Genomic DNA, 27,728 nt, shown 5'->3' with positions numbered 1-27,728 from the left:
TTGCTGTTCCCTGACATGGGTATATGCATATCTTCCAAGTCTGGAAGCCAGTACCACAATTCACATTGATGACCAAGCAGAGCCAGCCAGCAGATTTAAATGGTAGCCTAAATATGAACCACTTGGAAGGTCATCATTCATAAAGCTGAAAAACTAGTAATGTCCCACATTTCTCCTGCATGCTGAAATGGCAGACAGGAGCCAGGGATTGCTGTCTGGCTGCCAAGGAGGGGATCTGGCTGAACACCCCCCCTCCAACCCCAGAACAAGCCCACCTGGGCACCCGAGAAACATGAGCGATTCTGCACCGTGCTGATGAAGTTCTTAAGTGTCACCCCAGCTGAACTGCAAAGCACGGCTGCCTGCCCTAGTTATCAAATGACCTGAAATTCAGCACGATCATCTGCCATAACAGCTGCTTCACTGACAATGAGAGAAACTCCTGCCTGGCTGCTGAACCAGAGCCAGCAGCGGGAGCCCAGGACCCAGCACACACAGACTCCCACACCGAGATGCTGCTCCCACCCCCCTGCATGGCACGGCCTCAAAATGTCTTGTGTTCTTCCAATTCTGCATGCTGACTCCTTCCTCCACACATTTATTTTGCATCTGTATCATTAAAAAGAGATTTCAGAGACCTGGTACTTCAAAGAGGGGGAAAATAATGAAACAAACTTCCCAAGGAATTAAAATGAAGGTAAGGTTGGATGTTGTCAGTTTTCTTTCTTTCTACTTAGGGTGCTACATAAATAATACACAGCACCAGCAAATTGACTTCTTTTTACAGTAGCAACCTATATAGGAACCAAACATGAAAATGACTGTATGAGTAAGACTTAAGTGCTCAGCACAGGAAAAGTCAGGGAGCTAAATAACTTTGACAGATGCTATAAATATATTTTTAGAAATTACTTATGCTCAAATACTCATACTTTTTGAAGTTGTTTTGATGTACACTAAAATATATTTTTCTAGTCCACTGTCTAAAAAATCCTAATAATATATTAATAAAATTTTAGTTTTATTAATGTGAAAGTTAATGATATTTACAACTCCTTAATAATGAAATAAGCAGAATCAAATGTTTGTAGTATATCTTAAGATAGTTGCTTTTGCACTTCTTCCCCAATTAGAAATGAAGAGTGAAAGCTGTTATTGAAGACCAGCCCCTCAGGTGGAACCCAAATGTTACTCCCTTGAACCCAATGGACAAAATTTCCTGCTAAACTGGATCTAGAAGATTATGTTTTCTGTGTGGACCTGTCCTCTTGGCTAAATACAATTTCCATTCCCTAGCTGAAATGGGAAATGAGGGCTGCACATGTTCATGGTGTTCAGTGTCTCAGTCCTAGAGAATCCAACAGGTTCACAGTGCTAATGTTGTGCCTAAGCAGCATCTGTCTGACTTTCACACGTGTAACTGGTTGGAGCTGTTGCTAGAGCTCGCATGTGCATGAGCAGGAACAAAGTTTGGACTGAACATATGCCTTATTCCCTGTGTTTACTTCAAGGTAGGCTTCAGAATCCTTTCTGTAAGTGTGAATACAACCATGAATATTTGATTAGGGACACATGGAAAGAATCTGAAATCATATGGCACCGAAGCTTTAGCTGAAGTATGCATGAACAAGCAAAGTAGCTAATATTAAATGTATGCTTCTCTTTTTCTTGTTCTGCAGCCTTGTCTGCACATCAATGTGAATTAAACAAATTGAAACTCCACACTGAGCAGCATCAGATCTAATTGTAGTGCAAAATGTTTCCCTAATGAATTTCAGTTTTCATATTTTCTCTTACAAATAGTGCAATTGAATAAATGCAGTTTACTAATACATATGGATATATGTAGGTATTAATTAATATTAAGCCAGGTCTTTTTGGCTTATTTATAAGAAAAGACTGTGCAACTAAACATTTTTATCTGTATTAATTTTACTTGTGGGATGCTGTCAATAATGCCTTGATTTTATTTTTTGTTGCTGTTTACCAGGTGCTGACAAATGCATGAATGGAGTTATTCCCAGTCCTGTACAGATCCTAATCTAGACAAGAAAGGCTCCATCTCCTAAGGGAGTCTGGGAGATGGGAGTCCCTTAGTGAGGCAGGGACACCCTCCAGTCTTACTCCATTAGCTGAGATCTCCCATCAGCCAGATGGGGAGGAAGAGGAGCACTGCTGACCCCGAGCCTTGCAGTGTCCTGAGCCTTGATCTGTGAGACAGACACACAAAATACACCACGGATGTCTCAGTGAAAACTAAACTCAGAGCCTTCCTACTAGGACTGGCTGACTGCTTTTGCAACTACAGCAGAATTCCTGTCTCTACCAAAATCTTTGCTTTTATCTCATGGAAGAATGCAGTGGTTAACACACCTTGTTTAATAGTCACGTGCTTGCCTGATTTGGGACGATAGGCTTCAAGTGCTGGTGGACCCAATTCTGCAAAGTGCTGAGCTCTGCACAAGAGATGCCAGCCCGTGCCTCTCCTGGCATTACAGAGCCAAGAGCACATTCCTGATGTGTGTGAAGTCAGCACCTCCTCTATCAGTTCCACCACATGTCCTTGCCATTCAGCTTAATTCTATCTGGAATTTTTCTAGTATCTGGAGGATGCTCCTCAAGAGCCTTTTCTTAAGCCCCTCTTTCATTCATTACCTGTGCCAGAGTGGGGGCAGGACAATTGATATTGGACAATTTAAAGTATCCTGAAGGTTTATATTACACTTGCACCTTTTTGGGCCATTTTCTAGACCCTTTCTTTCACAGATGAAGCCAAGTCAGCATAATTTTGCCTTAGGAAATTTTAAAAAAGGCTTTTTTCGGCTGGCAATAATAATACAAATAAGTTTATCATAAAGCTTCCTAAACCAGTAAGTTTATCATAAAGCAAAATCTTATTCAGCCACATGCAATTTTAAAAGTGTTGCTCTGAGAACTACAGACAGACTTCTTGGGAAATGCCAGAGGAGGTGTTAGGCTTTCAGCTGTAATGCACAGACAGCTAATTAAATGCTTTGCTAATCATAGTATCCTGTGCACTAGGAGATAATCTCAATTACTTAGTGAATTTAAGTGGAGTTTTGCAGACATGTTGGCATATTCCTGGTAGCTAAACCAACTTTTTTTAGCAATAAAATTCACTTTTCTTTCTATTTCTCTAGTTTAGATGTATCATTAATGAACATAAAATGTCACTGATGGAAAGAAATAAACAAATCTGACATTTCTCAGTGAAAGCTCCATTACTACATAAAAAATAACCATCAACCCAATACAAGAATGACAGAGACTCATCACAAAAAAAAACTCAAGAGAAGTCAGTGGAAATCATCTACTGACTTAAGGCAAAATTAGACAAAATCTAGGATTGCTGTCATCAAAATGTGTTTGCAGTCTGCATGTAATCCACAGACCACACAATGCTGTGAAATTCAGTACTTTCAGCACATAATCATCAACACTTTTACAGTGAGCAGGGAAAATGGAACGCTCTTTGCTTCCCGTATTCTTTGAGAAAAACAGTTTTCCCAGCATCACAACTCTTCTTAGATTAAGATACTGGACTTTTTACTCTTCACACTCCGTACTCTCAGCACAGCAGTGATTTGGAGCTAGAGTACACAGCCTAAATTAAAAGAAAAATTACTGTTCATGGAGCAATGATGCCGTTTGTTTCATCTCCTTAGAGCATGCCTACCCAGCTCAGCAGGGCCATGCAAGACAGCTACTGACACAGTGCCATGATCAAGGCAGGGGATTCTTCCCCTCTACTCTGCCCTTGTGAGATTCCACCTGGAGTACTGGTCCAGCCCTGGAGCCCTCAGCACATGGAAAACATGGACCTGTAGGAGTGAGTCCAGGGGAAGGCTCCAAAGATGATCAGAGGGTTGGAGCACCTGTCCAAGAAAGACAGTTTGAGATGGCTGGGGTTGTTTAGCCTGGAGAAGAAAAGGCTCTGGGGAGACTTTGTGGCACCTTCTAGTTTCTAAAACGAGCCTGCAAGAAAAAGGGACTTTTTACAAGGGCATGTAGTGATAGAACAAGGGAAAGGGCCTTAAGTGAAGGACAGTAGGTTTAGATTAGATATCAGGAGGACATTCTTTACCGTGAGGCTGTTGAGACACTGGCACAGGTTGCCCAGACAAGTTGTGGATGCCTCATCCCTGGAAGTGCTCAAGGCCAGGCTGGATGGGGATCCAAGCCACCTGTTCTAGTGGAAGGTGTTCCTGCCCGTGACAGAAAGGCTGGAACTAGGTGATCTTTAAAGTTGGCTTCAGCCCACACCATTTCATGATGATTCTGTGATTCTGTGATCCACTGGAGGGTGATGAAGATGACTGGAGGCTGCAAATGGCACATGAGGAAGGGGCCGGGGGAGCCATTGTGTTTGGCTCAGAGAAAGGAGGGCTGAGGACCAATCTCACTGTGGCACCAACATCCAGCTGGTTATGACGGGAAAGGCACCCTGGAGCAAGGCTCTGGTCATATGGGGAGGTTTCTATCCTTGGTGATTCTCAAAACTCACCGGATCAAGACACTGAGCAACCTGACCAAAATTTGAATTTAGCTTTGCTTTAAATAGGTGCTTGGACTAGATGTTCTCCAGAGATCCCTAAATAACTCTGCCTGAAGACACTGGGGAAATTAAGGAAGCAGGTATCATTTCTGCCCACAGCATATGGAGAGCAAATAAAGGAACTTCGTCTTACCACAGTTTTTACTGCAAAATATCTTCTCTATTAACGGCACAGGGTCCACTAAGCAGCTTCTAGATCTTAATTAAGGTTGTTATTTCAAAGATAATTCACATTTAATGCCTAAGTATACTTAATAATCTAAGTGCTTGCCTGAATTTGAGCTCTGCTGCAATAGATGACCTTGTATGAAATAAGGAACCAAAAAGCAGAAGGGTGCTGACTTAGTATTAAAATTCCCCACTGCACCAAGCTTCTAAAAGACACAATGCTATTCTACACGCTACAGCAAAATAGTCCAACCAAAAGATTTATGTTAATTTAATAATAAATAATTTCATGAGGCTGTGAGAACTCAGGAACTTTGTCCTTGAATAAAAGGCCTACAGACTTCAAAATTTCCAAGTGAGGTTAAGAGAGCTAAATGATGCCAACTCCTGCAGTGCTACTCTACTCGTTCTGTGTCAAGGAAGAGTTGTTCTAAGTTGTGATTTCTCTTGTAATTAAGAGGGGGGGGGGAATGGTACAGACAAGGACCTGTGTTTCAAAACAAGACTTATATTTGGAAAGGAAAAGAAAAATGCAGAGCTAAAGTGGATGGTGGTAAGAAAAGGAAAAGAGAGATTGAAAAACCAAAACAGCCAGTGGCTTAATGGAACTTGACTTTGAGCTGCATAAATAAACACAGCTACATCTTCTTGCAGAATTTAGGAAAATGCCCTGAGCACATGAAATGTGGTGGTTACCACAGAAATTTACATACAGTCACACATCAGACAAATCCTGAAACTCTTTTCCAGTTTAAACTGAAATTGAAAACATAAGATTGGGTACAAAGAACAAACCTCTCATCCAGTTTGGCTGAGACATTATTCACATCATTCCACAGCTCATGCCCTGTGATGAATGACCACCCTCCACAGCACAGGGCTTTGCACTCTGGGAGCAGCTGGCTGCTCCACACCTCTGTTTTGCCTGTTAAAAATGTGTGTATGTCTGGGGAGTAGCACTGAACAAACCTCCTTCCTCTAAGGGATGTGACTGAATACAACAGAGAGCTGCTCCTTCTACCCCTGCCACCTCTTTGCCATCCTGTTCCGTGGCGATGCACGGCAGCTCCTGCCAACCTGCGTACTGCACTGCTGTCTCCAGGACCCAGCACTGCTCACTGCATCAGCCACCTGGCACGGGATGATCAACTGCTGGTGCTTTGTGCCCCCCTGGGTGCCCAGAGTGCCCAGCCTTGCCCAAGCCCTGCCTTGTCTGGGGGCCAGGCGTGACCAGCTGCGAGCATCCCTGCCCAAACAGGCGTGTATCAGGTCTGCCTGGCATGGGGCTGGTTTTCTTCATAGCATCCCACAGCATGGCGTGCCATGCTTTGAGTTTGTGTCTAAAACAGTGATGCTTAAGACACCAAAGTGTGTTGTACTCCTTTCCAATTCCCCAAATTAGGAAAGATTAGGGAAAACTAGGAGTGTTAGAAAAAGGGTAGAAGCTGGGGAGCAGCTGCCAGGCTAGAGGGAAAGCAAGGAGCAAAATGGTGACTGAGTCATGGATCTCAGCTGCCAGAGCCATTAATAGAGGGAGACAACAGGATGGGTGAGGGGTTGCACTGGAGAGAGCGCCTGGGTGCTGCAGATGGGAACTGTGACTGCACTCAGCTCTCTCTCAAGGGCATCCTTCCTGGAGGTCTTCCTTCCTGGTGGATAAACACGCTGCACAGAGCTGTCATGCTGGAGCTTGACATCCTGAGGAATAAACAAAGGTGCCTTTGACTGGAGACGGGAATGACAAGAAATATCAAACGACAAGGAAAGGCAGAATCAGAAGTTCCCTTGATGACAAAGGTCTCTCCCTGTCAGAGAACACACTCTCTTCAGCAACACCCACAACTGCTGAGGCTACAATTTCACTTTCAATAAAACACTTTCACAAACTACTTCTTACCTGTGATAATGCAACTGTGACCTGAATGGCACAGCTCATGGCAGGAGTGTGCTGTACAGACCTGCTGGAGACAAGGCTTGTCTCCTTCCTGCCCTGGGGGTTTGGAAATTTGGGACAGAAACTGGCAGCTCAGGGAGTCCTCTCCAGCCTCCTGATGCCAACACTTTGTTCTTCTGCACTGCAGTGCTGCAGGGCCACTTGGGATCCCAGCTGGACAAGCAGACAAGCACATGCTCAAGCATAAACCTCTGAGCCATCACTTTTGACAGCTGAATTGGTCATGGCCAAGCACCATCAGGTGCAGGCTGAACCTGGGCTGCAGGGAATAGGCAGAACCGATGCACTGTAACAGCAGACCTGCAGGAATCATTCTATTGTGTTCCCACTGCAACAGTTGAAAATAATTAATTTTCAGAATATGGATATGTGAAAGACTTTATGCTGCTTCTGTGCCAATGCACAAGGTGTTCTGTCAGACTTTCTCCACCTGCCATCTCTTAGTGTCCTAAAAAAGAATGAAATCAAAACAGGATTTTTTTTTTCCCATCAGGATTTTTACAGCTCACAAGGAATTTTCTAGTATCACTTAGCAAATTGAATTATGCTTCCTTCCTCCCCAAGCCCTCCTCCAAGTGTGAATTTTAATTCAAATAAATCTTGGCAGAATAATAAATCTATTTAAATGTTGTATTTTTTTCTGAAACATCCGGTGTTTCATGCAGTGCTTTTAGGAAGATTGAACTGAAAGACTGGAAACCAAAACCTATCCTTTCCTCATTGAAAAGGTTTGATTTGGACCAGCTGCATACATTTCTGGTTCCTGACTAGCTGATGTACTTTGCTTATGTTTTTCACAACAAATTAAAAAAATCAATTGCAACAATGAAAAATCAGGACAACCCACAGGGCAGGCACTTTGGTTTCTCTTCTGAGACCAACAGAGACAGATTTTTGGATGTACACTCTGGACCAGCAGACAGAGAGCCAGTACTCACAGGCTCTAAAGGGCAGACAGGTTTTGAAGGACATGGAACACTTTTCACTCCCTGAGGCAGCACAAGGTGCTGAGCTCCTCACGCCTTCTCAAATGGCTGCACAGCCATCCAGACCACTGCTGGACTGGACTTCTGGAATGAGAACAAGGAAACCAAGGACAAAAAAAGCACAAGAAAGTGCCCCATCCTCCTGCTGGTCCCCTCAACAGCTCATCACTCCATCCCATAAAACCTTACACATACTAAACAAATACTCTACACATACATCACCGAGCTTGCTTTACGTGGTACCATGGACTAAAAATCTTCACTTCTCCAGAAAGCACCAGGAGACAAAATGCTGCTGGAGCCCACAGCAAATCCGCTGCCTGCTTGCTACAAAAATATAATATCCTAATAAAACAATTATTAAATCCAGCTTGTCCCATTAGACTTGCAATATGCACTTGTTCTAAGATGGCACAACAAACCACCACCACCAATCCTCTTTGTTGAAATATTTCATCCCTTGTGTCTGGATCTTCTCAGGAGAAAAAAAAAAAAAAGAAATAAGCATAAATCCCACACTTTACAACTGGAAAATAAAACAAAATATAGATGTAATTGCAGATCTGCCTTCTTTTATGCTGAAATTAATTTTCTAATGGCTCTATGAATCTCTTCATGTAGCTCAGCTACACGAGAAAGGTGGAGGTGACCAGACAGCTCAGCTGAGTTAGCAAGCAGAGAAAGCCTCTCATGCAAGAAGCTTTAACACAGGTCATTCAGGAGAAAAACTTGCATGCTATGATCATCCCACATCCTACTCTCACTCTTCAGTAGGAATAAATTACATTTTATAAACATCTCAATAGACTGGGCTTCTACCAAATGTGTAAATCAGAGGTGACTGCACAAAGTCAGTGCATTGTGCTAAAGCCATGTAAGAGAAGCAGACCTGTAAGAATTATAATAAACAGCAACTGAGATTCACACATGAAAAAAAAAAATGCAATTTTATTTCTGGCTACAGTGCAGCTACTCAGAATTAACATTAACTAACTTCTGGTTGTGCAAATATTTTATGGTCCCTCCCAACCTTATTCTCTGTGGTTCTGTCCTGTGATTCCCTCTCTCAATCCACCCACTGAAAGTACTGATATCTGCTTTAGCAATCATGTAGCTGTCTCATTAATAGTTATCATTACTACCTTTAAAAAATAATAGTTTAAAGATATAAGCAGTAGAGGGCTACATGCAGTTATTTTAATTTGAAAACCTGGCACTGAAAAACCCAGAGCAGCTGTCCAAGGCAGGACTCAGCAGCACTGAGGGCTTTGTAAGCACCATTATTCACATGATTGTTTTACTTCCAGTGAGTACTTTGGCTGATGGCAGCCCAAATCACCCCTTCCAGAAGATACAGCTGAGCCAGCTGGACTGGTATTTTATAAAAAGCTTCCTAAGGGGAACATGAACAGAGACATTGACTTAAGCAATCAGACATAGTGTTCAAATGAGATGCTGGGAAAAAGCTGGCACCTAAACACAGACCAGTGAATCCCAGTGTGACCAGGGGCATCCCATGGCATGAACAACACTCTGGGAAAAGAGTGGGATCTCACCTCAAACCTGTCACAAAATTTCACATCTCCTGAGGCTGGTTTGCATCTCTGCTCACACAGGAGCAATGCACCCAAGCCCCCCTAGACCACAAATCCAGAAATCAGGCAGATCACAGCCTGAGGCAGGAGATGGCTTTACCCACAGCCCATGTCACCCATCCGCCTGGCACCACAGTGTGAATCACACCTGTCTGCTATCAAAGATTTGCTAAGCAGAGCTTGAAATACCAATGTGACACATAAAACTTCGCAGTTTCAATGTTAAATACCACTTTGCAAGGGGTAGTACCTCTTGAAAGTTAGGAAAGTGCCCATCCCACACAGGGAATGGGCATAGAGGTATGGCAGAGAGTGTGGGGCCCCACAGGAGCAGCTACACCAAAAACAGAACACAGAGGCTCTTTTGAACCTCTCACTCAGATCAGATGTCCTTTGCAGCAATACTTACTTAGCTGGTGAGATGTGAAAGGTTTATTAACTCTTCACCTACTTTCCCAAAGCAGCTCTGAGGTCCAAGTGTGGAGATGTCTCTGAACAGCAGGATGGGCTGCTGGTGTCACTCCCCCACCACTGACACCAGCTGGGCAGGTATTTACCTTACACCATTCAGGCCAAAGTAATACAGGCTCACATCACAAAGAGAGAGGAGATTGTAATGTGTAGTACTAAAAAATTGTAATAGAACCCTTTTAAATCTAGGGGCACCAGGGACACCAAATATCCACATCTTCTGCAGTAACATGACATATTATTAAAACACTTTGTTAGAGGCAAGCACTACTTTGTATTTAATAACTGGTTTGCTTTTTTCACCATATTCTAATACATAAATACAAAGGCACCTGATGAACAGCTTTTGTCAAAACTTGTTTGCTTTTGGAGGTGATCTCTTAAAAGAAATTTTAAAAATGAACCATGTTTTGCGATCTTGACATGAACAATTTTTTTTATATATATATATATATAATTCCAGATACATGATAGGCTACACTGGAAGAGAATAATTATGATAAGGTTTTTTCTCTGTATGTTTGGGCTTACCAGCTCAATGTTACTCTTCCTCAATATCTGGTGAAGGCTCCCTTGCTACATACCTCTCAAAAATGATCATGGTAGCAGCACACATCCTCCCAGGATCAAATACATACATAGCAAAGGTAGGAGACCAGGCTACAGCAATTCAATGGAAGAATTGAGCCATGGAATACCTTTAAGGCAGTTGTTCTATTTTTAATCAATCATCTTAGCTGAGATGAAAAACTGTGAAAGCAGCCATGAATAACACCTCAAGGAAATTTGGGGGAACAGACTCACAATATTATGAAAAAGTGATACACTGACACTTTAAATAGAGATGTTGTGAAGTAGCAGGGTCACAGCAGTCTATTACTATCATCAGTCACAACCAAAACATCCCTGACCGTGTTCATAAATCCTACAGTAAGTCACATTTGCTGATCTGGGAGCATTTTATCTCCTTTTCTAACTAGCACGTTTTACTGGTGACAGCTAACCTCTCACTGAAATACCATGAAGCCCATTTCATATCATCAGCACATCCCATTACCCTCTGGCTGAACATTATTTTCACATTTTAATAATTCTTCTCAATGTGATGTCCAACAACTGAAAATCCACCTCCTTCACAGAGATTTTCTTTCCTTACCAAAGTATTGCATGAAATACAATTTCATTGCTTTTCCCTCAAAACACCTCCTCAGAAACTCCTCCTGCAGAAGAGGAGGCTGAACTGGGCACAGAGCAGGAGTGGGTCTCCATCCTGCACAGCAGCACTTGCACCTGGCACTGAGCACTCGGTGCTCTCACTTAATACTGGAGTAGGGGCTGTGGATGCCCCATCATGGGAAGTGTTCAAGTCAGGCTGAATGGAGCTTTGGGGAAACTGAGCTAGGGAAAGGTCATGGAATCACAGAACCATTTTGGTTGGAAAAGACCCTCTTGTGGCTTCAGATGGGATAAGTTTCTTCCTAGCAGCTGGCGAAGTGCTGTGTTTTAGATTCAGTATGAGCATAAGGTGGACAAGAGAGATGTTTTGGCTGTTTGCTGAGCAGTGCTTACCCTAAGTCAAGCACTTTCCAGTTTCCTGTGCTCTGCCAGTGAAGAGATGCACAAGAAGCCAGGAGGAAGCACAGCCAGGCCAGCTGATCCAGATAGGCCAAAGGGATATTCCACAGCAAAGGGTGTTGTGAGCAGTACATAAACTGGTGGGGTTGGACCGGGAGGGGCTGATCACTGCTGGGGGATGATTTCCCAAAGTCTCTTCATACCCAAGCTGTGATTCTGTGAATCAAATCAGTGCATGTGTATGTTTGTATGTTGTGTTGGTGTTCTGTAGATTTTTAGGAAGAAATACACCAACATTTTTTGCACTCCTGGTGTGGGTGATCACTTTGCAGAAGGCTGGTGTGCTGGTTCCAGCTGCATTTATTTATTTTTTTTTTTTTTTCCGAGACAGCTCTGGTCATGACTGCAGTGATGGGGTGTGGCATGGGAAGCTGGATCCACACACACCCCTGAGACAGGGGACATGAAACACCATTTCCTGAGGGGACCAGTAACATTGAAGGATAGGCAGCTCTGCTTTGTTGTACCAATTGTAAACTTTATTCCCTGTGGAGTCAGAATGACCTTTAATTTATTTGAAATAAAAATCTGTGCAAATATGGTGAGTAATTTGCATATACAATGTGATATCTATTTTGGTATCCATTCCAAATATGAAAGGATATTAATGTATTGGAGTGGGCACTTCCATCTGATAATATAAAATTTCACTGCAATTCAGCATAGAAATCTATCAGAAAATCTCATAACTCTCAAAACTGCTATATGTGTTTAATTCACACAGGGCATGGCATAAAGCCTTAATCTGACATGCAAATGAACATAAATCCCTGCATAATACTCTCTCCACACAATCATCATTGTAAATGTGCCCTCATCTTTAGTGCCCCAAAATAAAGATCTATTCTGACAAGACAAAGCCCTGCTGATAACTTCTGGAAGTCAATTAATGGAAGACTTTAATGAAAGTCAGGGTCATGACAAAGGGCTTCTTTCCCTCTGCAAGGCATTTCAAGCCCACAAGGTGAAGCTGTAGGCCCTCTTCTAGAGACAGTTTCATGCCAAGGATTCCCAGCTATTAGACTGGCCACAGTCCTCTAATTTTGGGGATTTTAATTCTTATCTCATGCCCTGTACATGGAGCCCTATAAAAATGCACCGCCTGACTTGTTCCCAAAGCATCTCCTTTCAGAACTGCACCATCCCAAAACAGCTGGTTTGGGGGCGAGGGAGGAGTTGGTCGTTGTTCTTGTTGGTTTTTTTGGGTTTTTTTGTTTTGTTTTGGGTTTTTTTTTGTGCTGTGCACAAAGAAACCAGCACAGACATTATGCTTCACCCTATCAAGTAGGGCAAATTTTGGGTTTGGTCTTTTTTGAATGTAAGTAATTGATAACATGACCAGAACACTTGAGTAAAAGCTCTGGAAGATCATCCACTACTGACAGGGAGGAAAAAAGATTCATTTAAATTTGCTCCAGCCAACCACATCCATTGCAGAGGACAAACCCTGAACAACTTGGGCCATGGAGGAAGGAACCCTAGAGACTATTAGAGCTCATCCTTGAGCACTCTCATATCAACAGGAACTTGCATGAGGGGAGAACATGCTTCAGCTGAAAAAATGAAAGAAACTAAGACTTAACTTCTGTAGGCACTGAGCTCAGTGAGAAGAATGAAACGTGGTGATGAAAGACCAGTGAAAAACATTTCAAAATCTCCAAGCAATATTAACTGGAAGAAATAAAACCACCTAATTTTAAGGCATATATGTATGGAAAACAGCGCTGTAGAACAATTGAAATGAAACCCAAAAATCTGCTGATTAACACAACAGATAATTTCAGAATCATATGATAGGATAAAACCCCCAAATATCCTACTGTATCTATTTCTCATGTAATATGAGAAAATAACAGTTTAATTTATGAAGTGTGAAAGCTGACAATATGTTCTGCAGTTTTGTTTAAATAGCTAATGTTCTCACATTAGCTGTAAATGAGTTTTGACACTAAAAATAAATATAATAAAAATAATGTGAAATCCAATAACTCAAGATGCTGCTGACCAGGACTCATTTCTGCCTTACTGTTCCTAGTGCAGCCATGAAAAATGAACTTTTGCTAGAATTTTGGGGTTCAATTTAAAAATTAGTTTAAAAACAATGTTTGAGTTTGCACAGAAATGTATGGAGGCTTGATTCTCATTAAAAGATATTCCCTTTCTTTAAAAATATCACAATGTCTCATCTTTAAAAATAAAATGTGTGCTTTTACAGTTTTGTAATTTGCCATGTATTTGAGCTTCAAAATGGAAACACAAAAGAATGTTTAGCTTGAATTTCTCTTTATTTTGAATCAGAAAGCTGGGGCTTTGTCATTGCCTTCACAACAACCAAATATGGCAATTTAGATGCGCATTTGAAAACCAAAAGTGAAGCAAAATGTAATTTCAGAACGAAAGATACATACTTCATCTTTTCAGGAATGTTGAAAGTTCAATTTTGATTTTAGTAACATAAAAACTGCAACCAAATGTAACACATTTCTGGGGAAAAAAAAAATTGGTTTCTATTAAAAGAACCTCGAAAACCCTTGGTGTGGATCTCTCAGTGAGCTCCCCAGGCTTGAGGCACTTTAGGAGCGCTCTGGAAGAAAAGCCCAGCTTGGGTGTCTGGTCTGTAATTCAACTTCAGAAGCTGCAGAGGCAGCACAGTGACTAAAAGCCATGGCAGTGGGGTGTGTGAGCAATGCTGCCTGCACAGCAGCCCCGCTGCAGCTCCTGCACCCTCAGCCCCACTGATGCACCCAGCACCCTGACCTTTGCAGCACCACCGAGGACACAGCTCTGCACACTGAGTTTTATCCAATGGTTTCTCCCTGTAAAATAGTTTCCCTGTGTGTTACAGCCTGCTGGCCAAAGCTCCTGCCCCAGCTCCACAGCTCACTTTGGTGGCTGCCTGCCTCTACAAAGTTCTGCACCATTTGCAGCGTCAGGGAAAACATTATTTAAAAATACGACGGTGCTGAAAGATCTGACTGCAATATAATGTGAGGCAAGACAAGAAGGATATTCAGCATGACCCTTGTTGGGCAATTTCTGGACACACCAGTAAACTCTGATAAGCAAAAAGAGGTGATTTGGGGGCGCACTCACAGGCTGATGAGATAAAGTAAAGCCACCTGGGGCAATGTCGCCTGTAAGAAAATCATTGCAATAGCAATAAAAAACTCACAGTTACTCTGTGCTGTTACAGCACAGACCAAAAAAAAAAAAAAAAAAAAAGGGAATCAAATGCCAGCTCATCTGAAGAGCCAAATATCTATTTTCAAGCTTTAGCTCTGAGACTGGAATATCATATTTAGAGTAATCAGAAAGAGCAAAGAGATGAGAAATAAAACAATCAGCAGGAAGCATAAGGCACATCTCCCTTTGGATCCTCACCTTTGTTACACTTTTAAAATCCCTCTTCCTTCCACAAACTAGGGATAAATAACTCATTTATCTGAGTCAGGAGTTTTCCTGCTGACTCTGCCAGAGCAAGCTTTCTCTTGGTGCCTTCTGCCTCCACTGCCAATCCAGAAACTTGTCCATACACTTGGGCCATGCATCTCCAGAGCCTCTGGCTCCCTGCATTCCTCCACCTCTCCATCCCTGATCAAGGGTGCCCCTCCTGCTGCACTGTGCATGGTAGCTCTTGCCAGCTTTTGCATTAGATGTGCCACCCTTGTTGGTCATCACCAGCACTTAGTGCTTTGGCAGGCTCCAGAGGACACTGAAAAGCTCTTTGTTTTTGTCCAAGTTCAGTTAGCCCTGCTGTTTTGCTGATTCAAAGTGTTTTCTTTTGCATTTAGCAAGGATCCTGTAAGATCTGCTGGCAAAGCATCTTGAGAAGGGAAACTGCAATGTATGTATTTGTAAATGATGCAGGGGAACCTGGGGACCCAGATTCAAATCTACAGAGTCATTTCTATTGTGGATGCCAATGGTAAGCCAAAAAAAGAAAAAGCAAATACTCCATAACCTAAAATGCCTTAGAAGGGATATCCATTAAATCCATATTCAAATGTATTTCTGACAACATCCAACCTTCTGAACATCCTCCTGCTCCTGCCTGCAGAGCACCAGAGCAGCACACAGGTACCTGCAGCCTTGCTCCTCAGCCTGCCACGCTGCAGGAAACGCACCTTCTCTTGTCAAGAACGAGCAACGCACACTTAGCAAGTTCAAAAAGTCAAAAGAGGTGATAACCTCAGTGATTTTAAGCCCAAGTTTATTTTTAAAGGTGTGAAAAAGGGCAAAATACTCTTCAGTTCACCTCTCCCCATGTGCTGCATGGCACAGCTGATGCTCACACAGCTTCCAGGCGCTGCTCTAACCACCAGAGGGAGACCCTGGAAACCGACACTGGAGGAAGCAGAATTAAAATTCATGTTTTCTACAGAGATCTCCGGAATACTAATCAAGACGAACAGATAAAACAATCCATGCAAATCTGATTGACGGTGATTGCTTGGCAGGGTTTGGTTTTTTTGTCAGTAGAGGTGGAGCAGAATTTCAAAGGCATCATCAGGACCTGAATCACGCTGTGTCCTCCTCAGCTGGGCAGCTGAGCACGTACAAGGGCAAAGGCTGGATGCTTGGAGGACTAAAATCACCTATTAGGAGATAACTTCCTTCCTGAACTGCAGTGTGGCCCCACGCTGCTCCATTCTCTCTCACAGTCTGCTCCCTGCTGTGTGCACTACAGCCACTCACTCCAGGTGAGCCCACCTCGCCCCGTGGAGAGGAAAGGAAAATGCACAATTATTGTAAACTAGCTGCCTAGCATTTAAATGGCTGAAGTTCAGTTAAATGAATCCCATTTTTCAGCTGTGTTGCTTCATTAGAATTAACTGGAGGAATCATGAGTCATTGCCACAAGCCTCTGAGGTTCTGATTGCAGAAGGCAACACAACCTAGAGCTTTCGAGTCCCTGACTTGGTGAAAAATAAGATTCTGGATGACCACAGAGAGTCACCTAAGAAGGCCATTAACAGACTGTATGTGAGCTGCCCAGGGATTACCAGCCAGCAGGAGAAGCTGCTCTACATGCTTTGCTGGCAGCAGCATATGGTGATTCACTCGGAGGCTGGAATTAAGCAGACTTTCCCCTCAGCTGAGCCCTGAGAGGGTTCCAGAGGTCTGCCCCACCTCCCCAGCTGCACCACTGGCTGTCCCTGCACTGTCCCCTGGTCCTAAACACTGCTTTGACCAGGAACACCTTTGTAGTGAGTGCTGTTTGCACACTGAACTATGGCACATAAAGACAGCGTAGTTAAAAAAAAATTCAAAATACTACCAATTTTATCAGTGATAAAATTAGCCCTCTTAGCCCAGCAACTTATTCCTGACTTCAATCTATATATGTGTGAATATTTTCCTAAATTCACTTCTGGTATAAAATTAAAAAAAAAAAAATTGCATGCAAAAAGTCCATCTGTTTGCAGAGCTCAGACAGTCAGAAGAGTGAAAATCTGATGTGCAGTGCTCATGTGAATACATATATGGACATGCACAACACACCTATTCCTGGGAGTGCTCATTACCTGTCCCAGGGAAATCCACAGAGCATACTAAAAATACACCTCATGCACATTAGTTTTCAGTCCCTAATTTATTATTGTTAAACTAGAGGTTTAATTATCATTGTAGTTACTAATTAATTACACCATAATTAGAAATCATTAATTCATTAATTTGAAAGTTTGGAAGAAGATGATAGTAAAATTGTCAGGGACCAAAGAAGGGTTCTTAGCATCAATCCTTTACAGTCAGTGATGAAAAAGAGAGGGAGAATGGGATGAATTTTGCCTTTAGGGACACCTAATACATAACTGACTGTACCAAGAACATCTGTTATTATTTCTTGACCACACAGACATCCCAGCTCAGGTACAAAACCCATTGCTACAGATGCTTATAGTTCTACTCCCATTAACAGGAAAATCATGGTCACACAATTACTAACTACTAGGAGTGGGATCACAGCTAGGGGAGTAGATGAGTTACTGTGTAAAGACAAACTCTTACAGAGTTTGGCTCTTAGCTGAGAATACAGAAAGACTATTAAATAAAAAGAAGCAGCCAAGGTCCAGCTAGATGGGGCTTTGAGCAAATTGATCTAGAGGAAATTGTCCCTGCCTATGGCAAGGCACTGGAACTAGGTGATCTTTAAGGTCCCTTCCAACCCAAACAATTCTATAAATGGTCTCGAAATGAACACTTGCCAAAATCTGGCCTATACTGCTTGCACATAAATTACTGGACTTGTTAAATTTTGATAATTAATTTTTTTCCTATGCTAATATATTCTTCTGCCACTGACTAATGAAAAAGCCACAGTGAATCTTCTATCATTGAGCTCTGGAAACTTCTCCAGTTGCACCACACTCAGAAAAACAGGGGTTTGAAGGCAATGGTGCAAGGGAATCTTGCTAGCACAAGTGGACGGGTGCAAGTCTCTTTTAAATCTCTCAACAATTTTTTTTTCCCACATGCAGTTTCCTTCCTGAAGTGGTTTTGATTTAGTGCAGAAGAGTTCAGCACAGCAAAAAGCATCAGCAAGAGACTGAAGAGCCTTTAGGTATATAATGCTCTCCCAAGAACAGAGGCACCTTTTGTTGTTGCAGAGGTTGGACAGCAGCTCCGGCTCTGAGCAGGGGTACAAAGGAGTCCTGCAGGAAAGTGGCTGAGGCACACAAGCAACATGTCATGGGTCTTTATCTGCATAATGCTGTGAGAGAACTTCAGTGCCATGGAAAACTTTCTGCTGTGGATCCCTACCAGCTGGGGGACTGAAAAACTGAACAGAAAAAATGCCTACTTCTGTACAGAATAATTAAATAACAGTTTGATACTTCCTGACAGATGAACAATAGCAATGATATTTACAGTTCTAGCACTGAAAGGAGTCTGCAATCCCAGTTTATATATTCAAGAACGAATCAATTCACCTCCTGTGCTCCAGTCAGCTGGAGCCAAGCTAATACAGAAGGTTAACCAGTTTTACTCACTGCTTCTCCTGGCTGGGCCAACTTCTTCCTGTTCTGGTTTGAAACATGTTTCTCTTAATGTGACGTGTACCCAGGTTCCTAGAAGTTGGTTAGAGCCTAATGCTAATAATGCAAGGGCTGTGGGCTCGAACTCTGTATGGGCCACTCGCTTCAGAGCTGGACTCGATGCTCATTGTGAGTCCTTTCCAACTCAGTCCTTTCCAACTTTGATCCTGTGAAATGTCATATATCCAATTAGGAAGCCCAGGTTAACCTGAGAAGAGGGCACCTGAGCAGTTTGGCAGGCAGGGTAAGCCTGCAAGCAATTGCCTGTTATTCCAGGAGAAGTTTGGTTATTTTGGAAAGACAAGCAGAGGGCTTGTATGATGACTGTCCTCTCCCTCAGCACAGGAAAAAGAAGTTTTGGGAATTAAACACAATGCGTGGTCCTGCGGCAGAGCTGATATTTTACAGCTGGGGTCACAGGGGACTCCTGCCCTCACAGCCTTTCACTGGCTGCTGCAGGAAAATAAATTCCCACCTAGTTTGCTGGGTAACAGCTCATCCCTGTCTAACTGGCAAAGGAAGGAATTTATTTCTATAGTAAGCAATATACTAAAAGATTCTGTATGTCACGTGGACTTTTCTGGAACAGTGTCAGTGACAAAGCAATGCAGCAGATGAAAGGAAAAAGCTCATAATCTTATTTGATTTTTCCCTCCCTCTTCATTGACTTACAAAGCACAGCAATTTAAATCAGAAACCCCCCTATCTGCAGAACATTTCTGAGTGACTAAAGTTGATACTGAAACTGGTGTAGGCATGAGTCTGGAAACACCGTGAAATTTATTTCTCTAAACCGTTTTCTGGTGTTTTTGAAAGATGTCAGTCAGAAAACAGTTATTCCCCTGGGAAAACTTTTATGTTTTAAAGGAGTAGAATTTTTTTTTTGTTTTTTCACATGCACCCAATTAAGCATTGCCTTCAGGCTGCTAGTTTGGCTAGCCCTGGGTTTCTGATCACGTGGCTCATATTTACACTACCGAGTCCAAAAGTTTGTTGTTTACAAGTTCTCTCTGCCTAGATTATAAATAGGAACAATGTCTGGAATGACTTGATTCAACAACCTGCAGCAGAATGCATACTTATGGTTCTGCAAAGTCTATGCCATCTGAAGTTGCACCCATTTTTAAATGTTATTAGCACTCTGAAAAGTAAATTTTGCACAGAATACACCATTTTAGGGCTCTATAATCTGCAACAACACGCCTGATAGTGGGGGAAATGAGTCCGCAGTGCAGCATGCAAAGCACCTTGCATGGAGCATGGATCTCTTTACCCCAGCACAGTTTTGGAACCAGCTGGCTGCAAGTGTGCATTGTGTTCTGTGGTGGGTCCCTTCCATTATTGATGAGCTATTTTATGTATTATGCTGTGCTGTAATGAAGATGAAGACTTTTGTCTTCCCACACTGTGTCCTCTGTGGTGCTGGGAAGTCTTGGGGCAATATAATCAAATACAACAGAGACTGCTTTGTAGAAGATGAACTTAGATGACTGATTTTCCCAGAAGTTACACTTTACTGCCAATGAAAAACTGAGGGATGCAGGACTAGCTGTCAAAATGTTAATGAAAAAATAAGCTGAATATAACATTAGAAAAAAACCCAAAAAAACCCTGTGTACACTTTTGTCTGAAATCCAGGGCACCATAATCTTCACACACATCCTTCACTGACAGAAAGCTTGCAAATACTTAGGGCATCTAACTAGGAGGGGGAATGTATGGTACATTCTGTCAGTTTATCTGCTATTTGATGTATCAAAGCTTTATTCTTTTATTTCTCCAAAGTGTTTTTCAAGGAACTTCTTCCCAGCAATACAGACACGTCGTCACTTCTGAAAGGGTAAGAGCGGAATGACTGAAGGAATGGAAAAAGATCTCAGACTCCCAAGAACTTACTAAAATCAAGGAGAAATGCATGTCAAATAATCCACAGTGGTAGAAAAGGCAGCAGATCTTCTAACCAGAGGAAGAGGAGTGAGGAGCAATCCTTCTGACTACCAAAACGTCCTCCCTGCAGAGGTAAGGCTGGGTCTGTGAAGCTGAAGGCACAGGGCTGAACTCTGCACTCTCCATGACCTATGTCTGTATTGTGTGGTCTCTAAGACACTTAGAACAAGAAAATGGCTTTCTTACAAGGAATGAATAAAGAAATAAATCACTATTAATCTTCTTCAAACCTCTCTCCTATTTCAAGCTTTCCTCCAACTTCTCCCTTCTTAGATAAGGCAGCTGACCTCTAACTATGATTAACTCTGCAATGAGCTCTCTGCATAAAGCATTTCAGCATGTGTTGTTTACATTTAGAAATGGAGTTTTCATGTATTATAAGTCAACAATAACTATCTAAGTCCCCAGGGCACAGACATCAAAAGAAAAGCAGAAGTTCACAAAACATTTTATTTACTATGTCACAGGCAGCATTTACTAGCAAGACAGATCAGAGTCTTAATTCTTCTCCAAGAGTACCAAGTCTTTAAGCCATGGAAGCCCAAGATGCCCTCAGAGCTGGTCATGCCAAGCCACAAAACTGAACCACTGTCCCCTGATGCATGGGAACATGCATTGAATCCTGGCAACCATCTGGGACTCAATGTCTGAAGGAAGCAAATAAGGAAAGAAAAAGATGAAGAATTCCTTTGCCCGTCCCCAGAAAATTGGGGAACAAGAAAGGAGAGAAAATAGTCTCATTTCCTCTCTCCTGGAAGTATAAGCACTCACTGGGAGAAACACTGAGAGTACAGGCTCCATTAAGCCCTGGAGAAAGTTACCTTCCTTACAGGCACCACTGGCTTTCCTACAAAATTATGGCAGGGAAGAACTTGCCCATTTTAGCTTACTAATGTTCTCACATTATGTCCTGCTCCAGTAACTGTGCTGCCACCAGTCACTGCATTTGGTAAATCTAAGGGGATGTAAGCCCGGAAAAACATGAAACATCAAACAGGCTGTGGGCAGGATCCGTGCATTCCACAGTCTCCTGGGGCAGGGAGGGGTGATGCTCTGCCTGCAGTGAAACCTGGCTGCAGATGACAAAGTAAGCTAGTGACACACTACCTTGTACCAGGTAACTCATGCCAGATAAAGGTCTGACTTCTCAAAGTGGATAGCCATGAAAGAAAAACAATTAAATGGGAAGTTGTTTGTCATATTAATGGTCTTACTAAATGACACCATTAACGCATTGTAAGCAAGAGATTGGTAATGAGCAAGTCAGTGTTATCATTTGCTCTCATTTTGCAGGCTGGCTCAGAACCAACATTTCTCCTTTTGTTTGTAAGGGAGAGCAGATTAAAGAGATGTATAAGGAAATCAAAGTAATTAGGCACATAAATAAGCTGTCAGGTAAACAACAAACTAACCTAACCATCAGCATCCTTACAAAGCACAAGAATGAGCCAGGTATGTGTTCACCTCTTTCAAGGCTTGCTTTGCCCACCCTGGGGATGTGCACTGGGAGAGGCTCCCAGCACAGCACTGAGAACATGGACACCTGTAAGGTGGCCAGCCATCCCCATGGTGAGAGTATGGGTACATCCACTGCAGAAACACAACCAGACAGGGAGTTTAGGCTATGGCTTTTCTCCCAACTTCTGCAAACTCTGGGGTGTCACACTCCTGGGAAGACACCTGCCCCGACACTGATACTGACATGTAACATGGGTAAACACGGTCTGGCTATAGGATCTGATCCAGCCCATTTAACCTTTGGCATTTAGCAAGGCACTTGGTTTAGTTTCCACTTGTGTCCCAAGCAGTCAGAACAGAGAGATCAGTGCTTGTGGTTGTTCTTGGGCATTGCAGTTTCTCTCTTGAAGAAGAGGGACAGTACTGTAATTCCCATCACTAGCTCATAATTGTGTGTTCATTTGAAGTGACCCAGTCATTTGAAAGTCATCACTACCTAAAAATTATTTCCAACTCCCCAAAACTCAGCCTGCTACCATTTTTTTCAAACTAATCCAGCTTAATGCACCATTCAAAACCCCACACCATTACTTTATGCCAAGACTAGCTATCTTCCCAAATGTAACAGTGCCCTGACTCCTCAGCTGCTGAAGACATGATGCAGTCTCACATCTACTGCTCTAGTCTACCATGATTAATTTTAGTTTATGGAAGTGGGTGGCAGAACGAAGGGAGAAGCAGCCATGGAAGCCTACATGAATCTATTCAAGTATGGGAAGATCAGCAGTACTCAAATGTAATAATGTCTCAGTGGGGAATATAGGAAAAAACTAAACATTAGAAACAGCACGTGCCAAGTAGTGCACACAGCATACCCCAAGCTGCAGAACAGCAGACAGGGTCTGCTGCCCTGTGAATGTGGCAGAGAGAGCCTCTGTTTCACCCTGTGGTTTTGGTTGAGCTTTTTATGAGTGTATGAGCAGTTCTGGGCATACAAATGCACCCTTAAAGCTGCCATCCATCTGCATAAGCACATGGGCAACTTTAATACATGGATGCATAGATATAAAAAACAGAGTTTTTTCCCCTAATGATTTTTCCATATGACCAAAGCAGACCCTAATGCAGCATGCAGGCAGCAGAACGGATGGAGTATGCAGGAAGTGGCAGTGCCTGAAAAGATATATGCATATGTGTGTTTGTGTGAATTCCTACCCACATTAATTCATGCCCACAAAAGCTTAAGGGCTATAGAAGCCTGGAAGAGCAGATATGAAAAAACATTTTATACCTTATATCCATTATGTACTTTTGCTGTCAATTTGCATGCTGAGATCACTGCAGTAATGGGAAAACTTATGATGATATAAAAAACTTAATTCTAATCCATTATCAATGTGTAGCTAATATTAAATAGAAATACCTCTGCAAATAAATTTCATAATTAAAAAGAAAGAAAAATTAGTATTTTTTGAATTTGTTTCAAAAAATAAGAGGGTTTTTTTTAAAAAAAGAAAGGCTGAAATTCCCCTTAATCAAAATTTCCGTTTTTGACAAGTTCAGCTGTAAAGAATGGAACATCTGGCAATCTTTGACACTTCTAACACTTTATGTATGAGACAAAAAGCATTGCTGAAGACTGAATGTTTACCAGACCATTCTTTTTTGTCCAGAAAATAGTTTTTTATCTGTGACCCAATTCATATCTTTGAATGTGACAGCTACAAATTCTAAACACAAGCTCTTCAGCATGGACTAGATTTTAAACCTGTAAAGCATCTAAAGCACACTTTTGGTGTGCTAAGGAAATGAATTTTAAAATACCCAAAAAAATCAAAATGCAAATTATTGCTGGCTGAATATGCATAAGCTTCTCAGAAATTTAATAGGCTTTTCAAGTGCTCAAAAATACTTTCTTAAAAATACCTGATGCTCACTGCTAGGTGTAGCTAACATAATTTAAGGCAGTTTCTTGTATTTTAGCCTACAAGCAATAAATTCTTAAACTGAGACTTGTGTTTCCACAAGTCACCTCCCTGAAGCAAACTCAAAATCATGCAAAACCTTCACTCCCTTTGATGGGAACAGACAGATGGGGAAAAATCCCAACCCAAATTTAAGGGCTTTTGGAAGAAAGGCAGATTCATCACTAGACTCAGACCATAGTAAAGTAGCCAAATTTGGAAGTCTAAAAGGGGTGGGCACATCTGAGCAGCCAAAGAGCTCTGTACTCTTCAGACTTTCATGAGTTTAGGACTGGTGAATCATGGCCAAATTTCCTCATGAAGTCTCCTGCTGTGGCACAACTACAACTGAAAATGTTCAAGATTAAGAAGGCAGAATTAAGTCCTCAGTACTTCTAAATATAGCTAAGAATTTGAAATATGTCTTGATTTTTGATGAGTTTTGCATTTGCCAGCTTAATAGAACAGAAATAGAAAAATAAAAAACCTGAACTCTTACATTACAAGGACACCTTTTAGTGAGACATATTTGTGTATTGAAGGCTGTCAGGAGACAATCTCCCTCTGAAGAGCTGCTGTCCACCACCAGTGAACACTGCAGTGAAACCTGGATGGCAGCAAGTGATGCAAACCTTGACTAATCATGTTTGCAAAAGGAAAATAGGGCTGTGGTGTGTGTTTTTGCAAGAACAAAAAAAAAAAAAAAAAAAAAAAAGAAACCACACAAGGACTGCTCTGTTCCCAGCCCAGGAGCTGCAAAGAGGTCATAAGCATGTAACTGAGGGCAGTGCTTCATCCAGATACCACAAACTGAGAAACCAGGACTTTATTTTGGCCCCAGTTCAAGCTAATGCAATGACAAATTCACAGAGCAGCAAATTTCACCACAAGTTCTTTTACAGTCAATATAGTATTCAATAACCAAGGTGCCCCACACTCCTCTTTTGGAAAGGTGACCCACAAGAGCCAATGGCTGAAGCTGGCCCAGCACACTGGAAACACCAGCTTTGAGTCCTATCCTGTCAGATTTTGCCAATTTTACTCTAGCTTCTGTTTACTGAAAAGTTTTATTCTGCCATCTCATATGTAAAGCAACATATATACAGATCCACATAAATCAGTGGGGCTAGCTGCCTGCTGAGGCATTCCCAAATAACTATTGATTTCCTATAGTGAGTTAAGCCACCATGAAAAATGAGCAGAAAGGGAAATAAAATCTGAAAATGTGCAATTCATACTCACATCTAAAGGCTCAGGTTTTTTATTATCATGTGTGTTATAATGGCATAATATCCAATACAGCTGCACTAGGTGATTGGTAACAAGCATCTTAAAAGGTCACAGATTAAGAGAGATTCATTTACCTCCATCTTGTGAGTTCATGATATTCAGAGCAAACAGCATTGCATTGGAGAACGTGGTAGCCTCTTCTTTGCTTGCAAAATTCAAGCCATAGACCTGCCGTGCGTCGCGCCATTGATGAAAGGTTGGTGTTGCCTGATTGTACTTCAGTCCTTTCACAATTGAGTAATTGATCACTACCTGTGATTTGAAACAGAGGGCTAAGGATTAACAGTAGCTCTGCTTTCAGTGAGAAAAAACCCACCCAACCCTTCTGTGAAGGTTAGCTAAATGGGTGGAGGCAGCTCCTACATGGCTGCACGGCAAGGCAGTGTTTGTTACAGCGACAGAAGACCCACATCTGGGGGTGAGATTCACAACAGTTCAGTTCAGTTCAGCCTTGGGGACTTGCAAGCCAGTTTTGCAAAATCTATTACCTGCTCGTGTTTTCTACAGCACCTCCACAGGATGCAGCTGTGCAGATGCTGCAAACAGCTGTCAGGAGCCAGGGCCAGCAGCTGTTTCCATTTTTTGGAGGATGATCACGCACAATTGTCAGAAAAAGAGCCAGACACAGGTCTTGGCACTAACCTTGCCCTGTAGCACATAAATGTTTGACTCATTGCACCAGTTCTGCTTTCCTCCTCCCATGTGTCTGATCACCATCAGATTCTTGTGCTTAATTTTTTTCTTTAGAATCAGGCAATGACAAACCCAGACAACCATGCCACTCCCACCTTCTCCCCTGCTGTATGTGTAGTGTTTTCCAGGTAAGGGGTGACTTCAGCAGAAGGCTGGTTTTTTGTTTGTTTTTTTTTTTTTTTAATTTAATCTGCTAAATACAATGCCTTGTTTATCCTTGGGCAGGGTACTGGGACACCCAGCTACACAGTAGAGCTGGGATCCAGACAGAAACCTCCACTGATAAAAGTGTAAGCTGCCCTAGCTAAGGGTGAAGAGGCAGGAGTGGGCACTGCACCACTGTACCACTTTGTACACAGAATTAGAGGTAGACCCCACAAACCAGAAAACCTACCTTTTTTTTTTTTTGCTGTCTGACCAACCTTTTGGAAAGTCTTCTATTAACACTATGATTGCAACTAAAAAGCTTCAGTGTATTTAATTAGTCCAACAATATTTTTTTGCAAATGACTAACAATTCTTAATTATACGGGCAGACTTTAAAAACTAAAGATTAATTTCAAAGATTAACGGCTCCTAGCTCTGAGTTTTGAATTTTCAGTGGATTACTAGTTTCAACTGTCAGAGAAACATTAGATGAGCACCTAATAAGGAACAAATTGTTTAAAACACATTAGTATTTTTGAAGGATAACACTGTCTCATTGATAGTTAACAGATGTCTTGTAACTTCACTATAGTAATATACAAAAAATTATGGAAACCAGCAAAGAAGCCACTAGACCTCAAGATGATTACAGAAATACTCTTATTTCTAGGATGCATTTACTTACAGAGCCAGCAGTAGAGAGTGATGTAGAAGATAGTCTTTGAATCCTTGGTCTAGCTTTAGGCACAAATATGATGATGCAGCTGCTGCACTCAAACCAGTATCATTACTAAGGCTCCATGAAAATGCATTGAGAAGCAACCAGACCTACACTGTTGTTTGGGGTTTTTTTTTGACACATTTCATTGAGAAATTCCTGGCCTGTGAGCCAAAGGAAGATGCAGCCCCACACTGGGTATGGAGGTTCCCAAGAATTAGTCCCCTGGAAATTGGAACTGCATCACCAACATGCTGTGTGGGAAGACACCCACACCAACCAGAATGAAGTGGAAACTGGTCACAGCAGAGGCATTGAACTTCCTCTTGTATCTGACAGCTTGGATAGGCTTTTCTCCTTGAAAAATTGTGACATCACCCCCATTCTTCTACTGAGCATTGGGAGAGCCTGTATCAATGTTGCTCACACTCAGTCTCTTGAGCATCAAGTAGACTCATGAGTGGATTTCAAAACCAACAGTTTTAACATGGACCAATTTTTAAGTCTTCCAACCACTTTTGAGTAGACCAACCAAGGGAAGGCTTAGGCAGTATCTTTGAGGAAAAGTTTAGAAAGATTGTGAGCTTCTACAAAGCTTTCAAAGTGAGTCTTTCTCACCTACTAACAGAAACCTCTGTTTCAAAGGACACCACTATCAAAGCCCACAGAGCACCAGAGGGTGCAGTGCAGCTGTATAATGAAAGGCAGAAATTGTAAAAACCTATGCCAAAAATTGTTTCATACAAGTCAGGTAAACTGTTCAAAACCTGCTTCCAATGAACTCCAAGGATCTACATTGTTCTGAGTGTTAGATCCCTTTAATTGAATAAAGACAGAATTTGAATGTTGACCTTCAGTAATCATCAGGATGCCCACACATGTAATACCTTGTCTTCAAACTCAAATCAGAGTTTATTAAGAAATGAAATTTAAAATAGCCAGAGTTCCATTTTTATCTCCTTTGGCTTGTGTTTACAGAAAATGAAAAAAAAGAGGAGGGGATCTCCTGCTGTTGTTAAGAATGAGTGCACAAAGGTGTCTTGTACAGATGGTGTAGAGACTTTACAAGGCACGTGATCAAAATGAAGT

General features: G+C 42.0%; 1 protein-coding gene and 1 long non-coding RNA gene across 10 annotated transcripts in view; one reads left to right on the top strand and one right to left on the bottom strand.

Annotated features, from left to right (window-relative positions):
* The window catches only part of EVL (Enah/Vasp-like), a 140,615-nt gene that overhangs the window by 33,698 nt on the left and 79,189 nt on the right, over positions 1-27,728 (bottom strand). For all 9 annotated transcript variants that reach the window (XM_072930405.1, XM_012574231.5, XM_072930408.1 and 6 more), the window contains exon 3: positions 25,156-25,333. In XM_072930405.1, the coding sequence (XP_072786506.1) occupies positions 25,156-25,333 (178 nt within the window). The remainder of the gene's footprint in view (positions 1-25,155; positions 25,334-27,728) is intronic.
* Positions 410-3,230, top strand: LOC140684339 (uncharacterized). Its single transcript, XR_012056502.1, has 3 exons — positions 410-697; positions 1,134-1,511; positions 1,991-3,230. It is a non-coding gene; the product is annotated as an uncharacterized lncRNA (long non-coding RNA).

This window comes from Taeniopygia guttata, chromosome 5 (genome assembly GCF_048771995.1).
Source record: "Taeniopygia guttata chromosome 5, bTaeGut7.mat, whole genome shotgun sequence".
Lineage (NCBI taxonomy): Eukaryota > Metazoa > Chordata > Aves > Passeriformes > Estrildidae > Taeniopygia > Taeniopygia guttata.
Note: the sequence above shows the minus strand (reverse complement) of the source record. Positions and strands in the feature narration are given on the sequence as shown.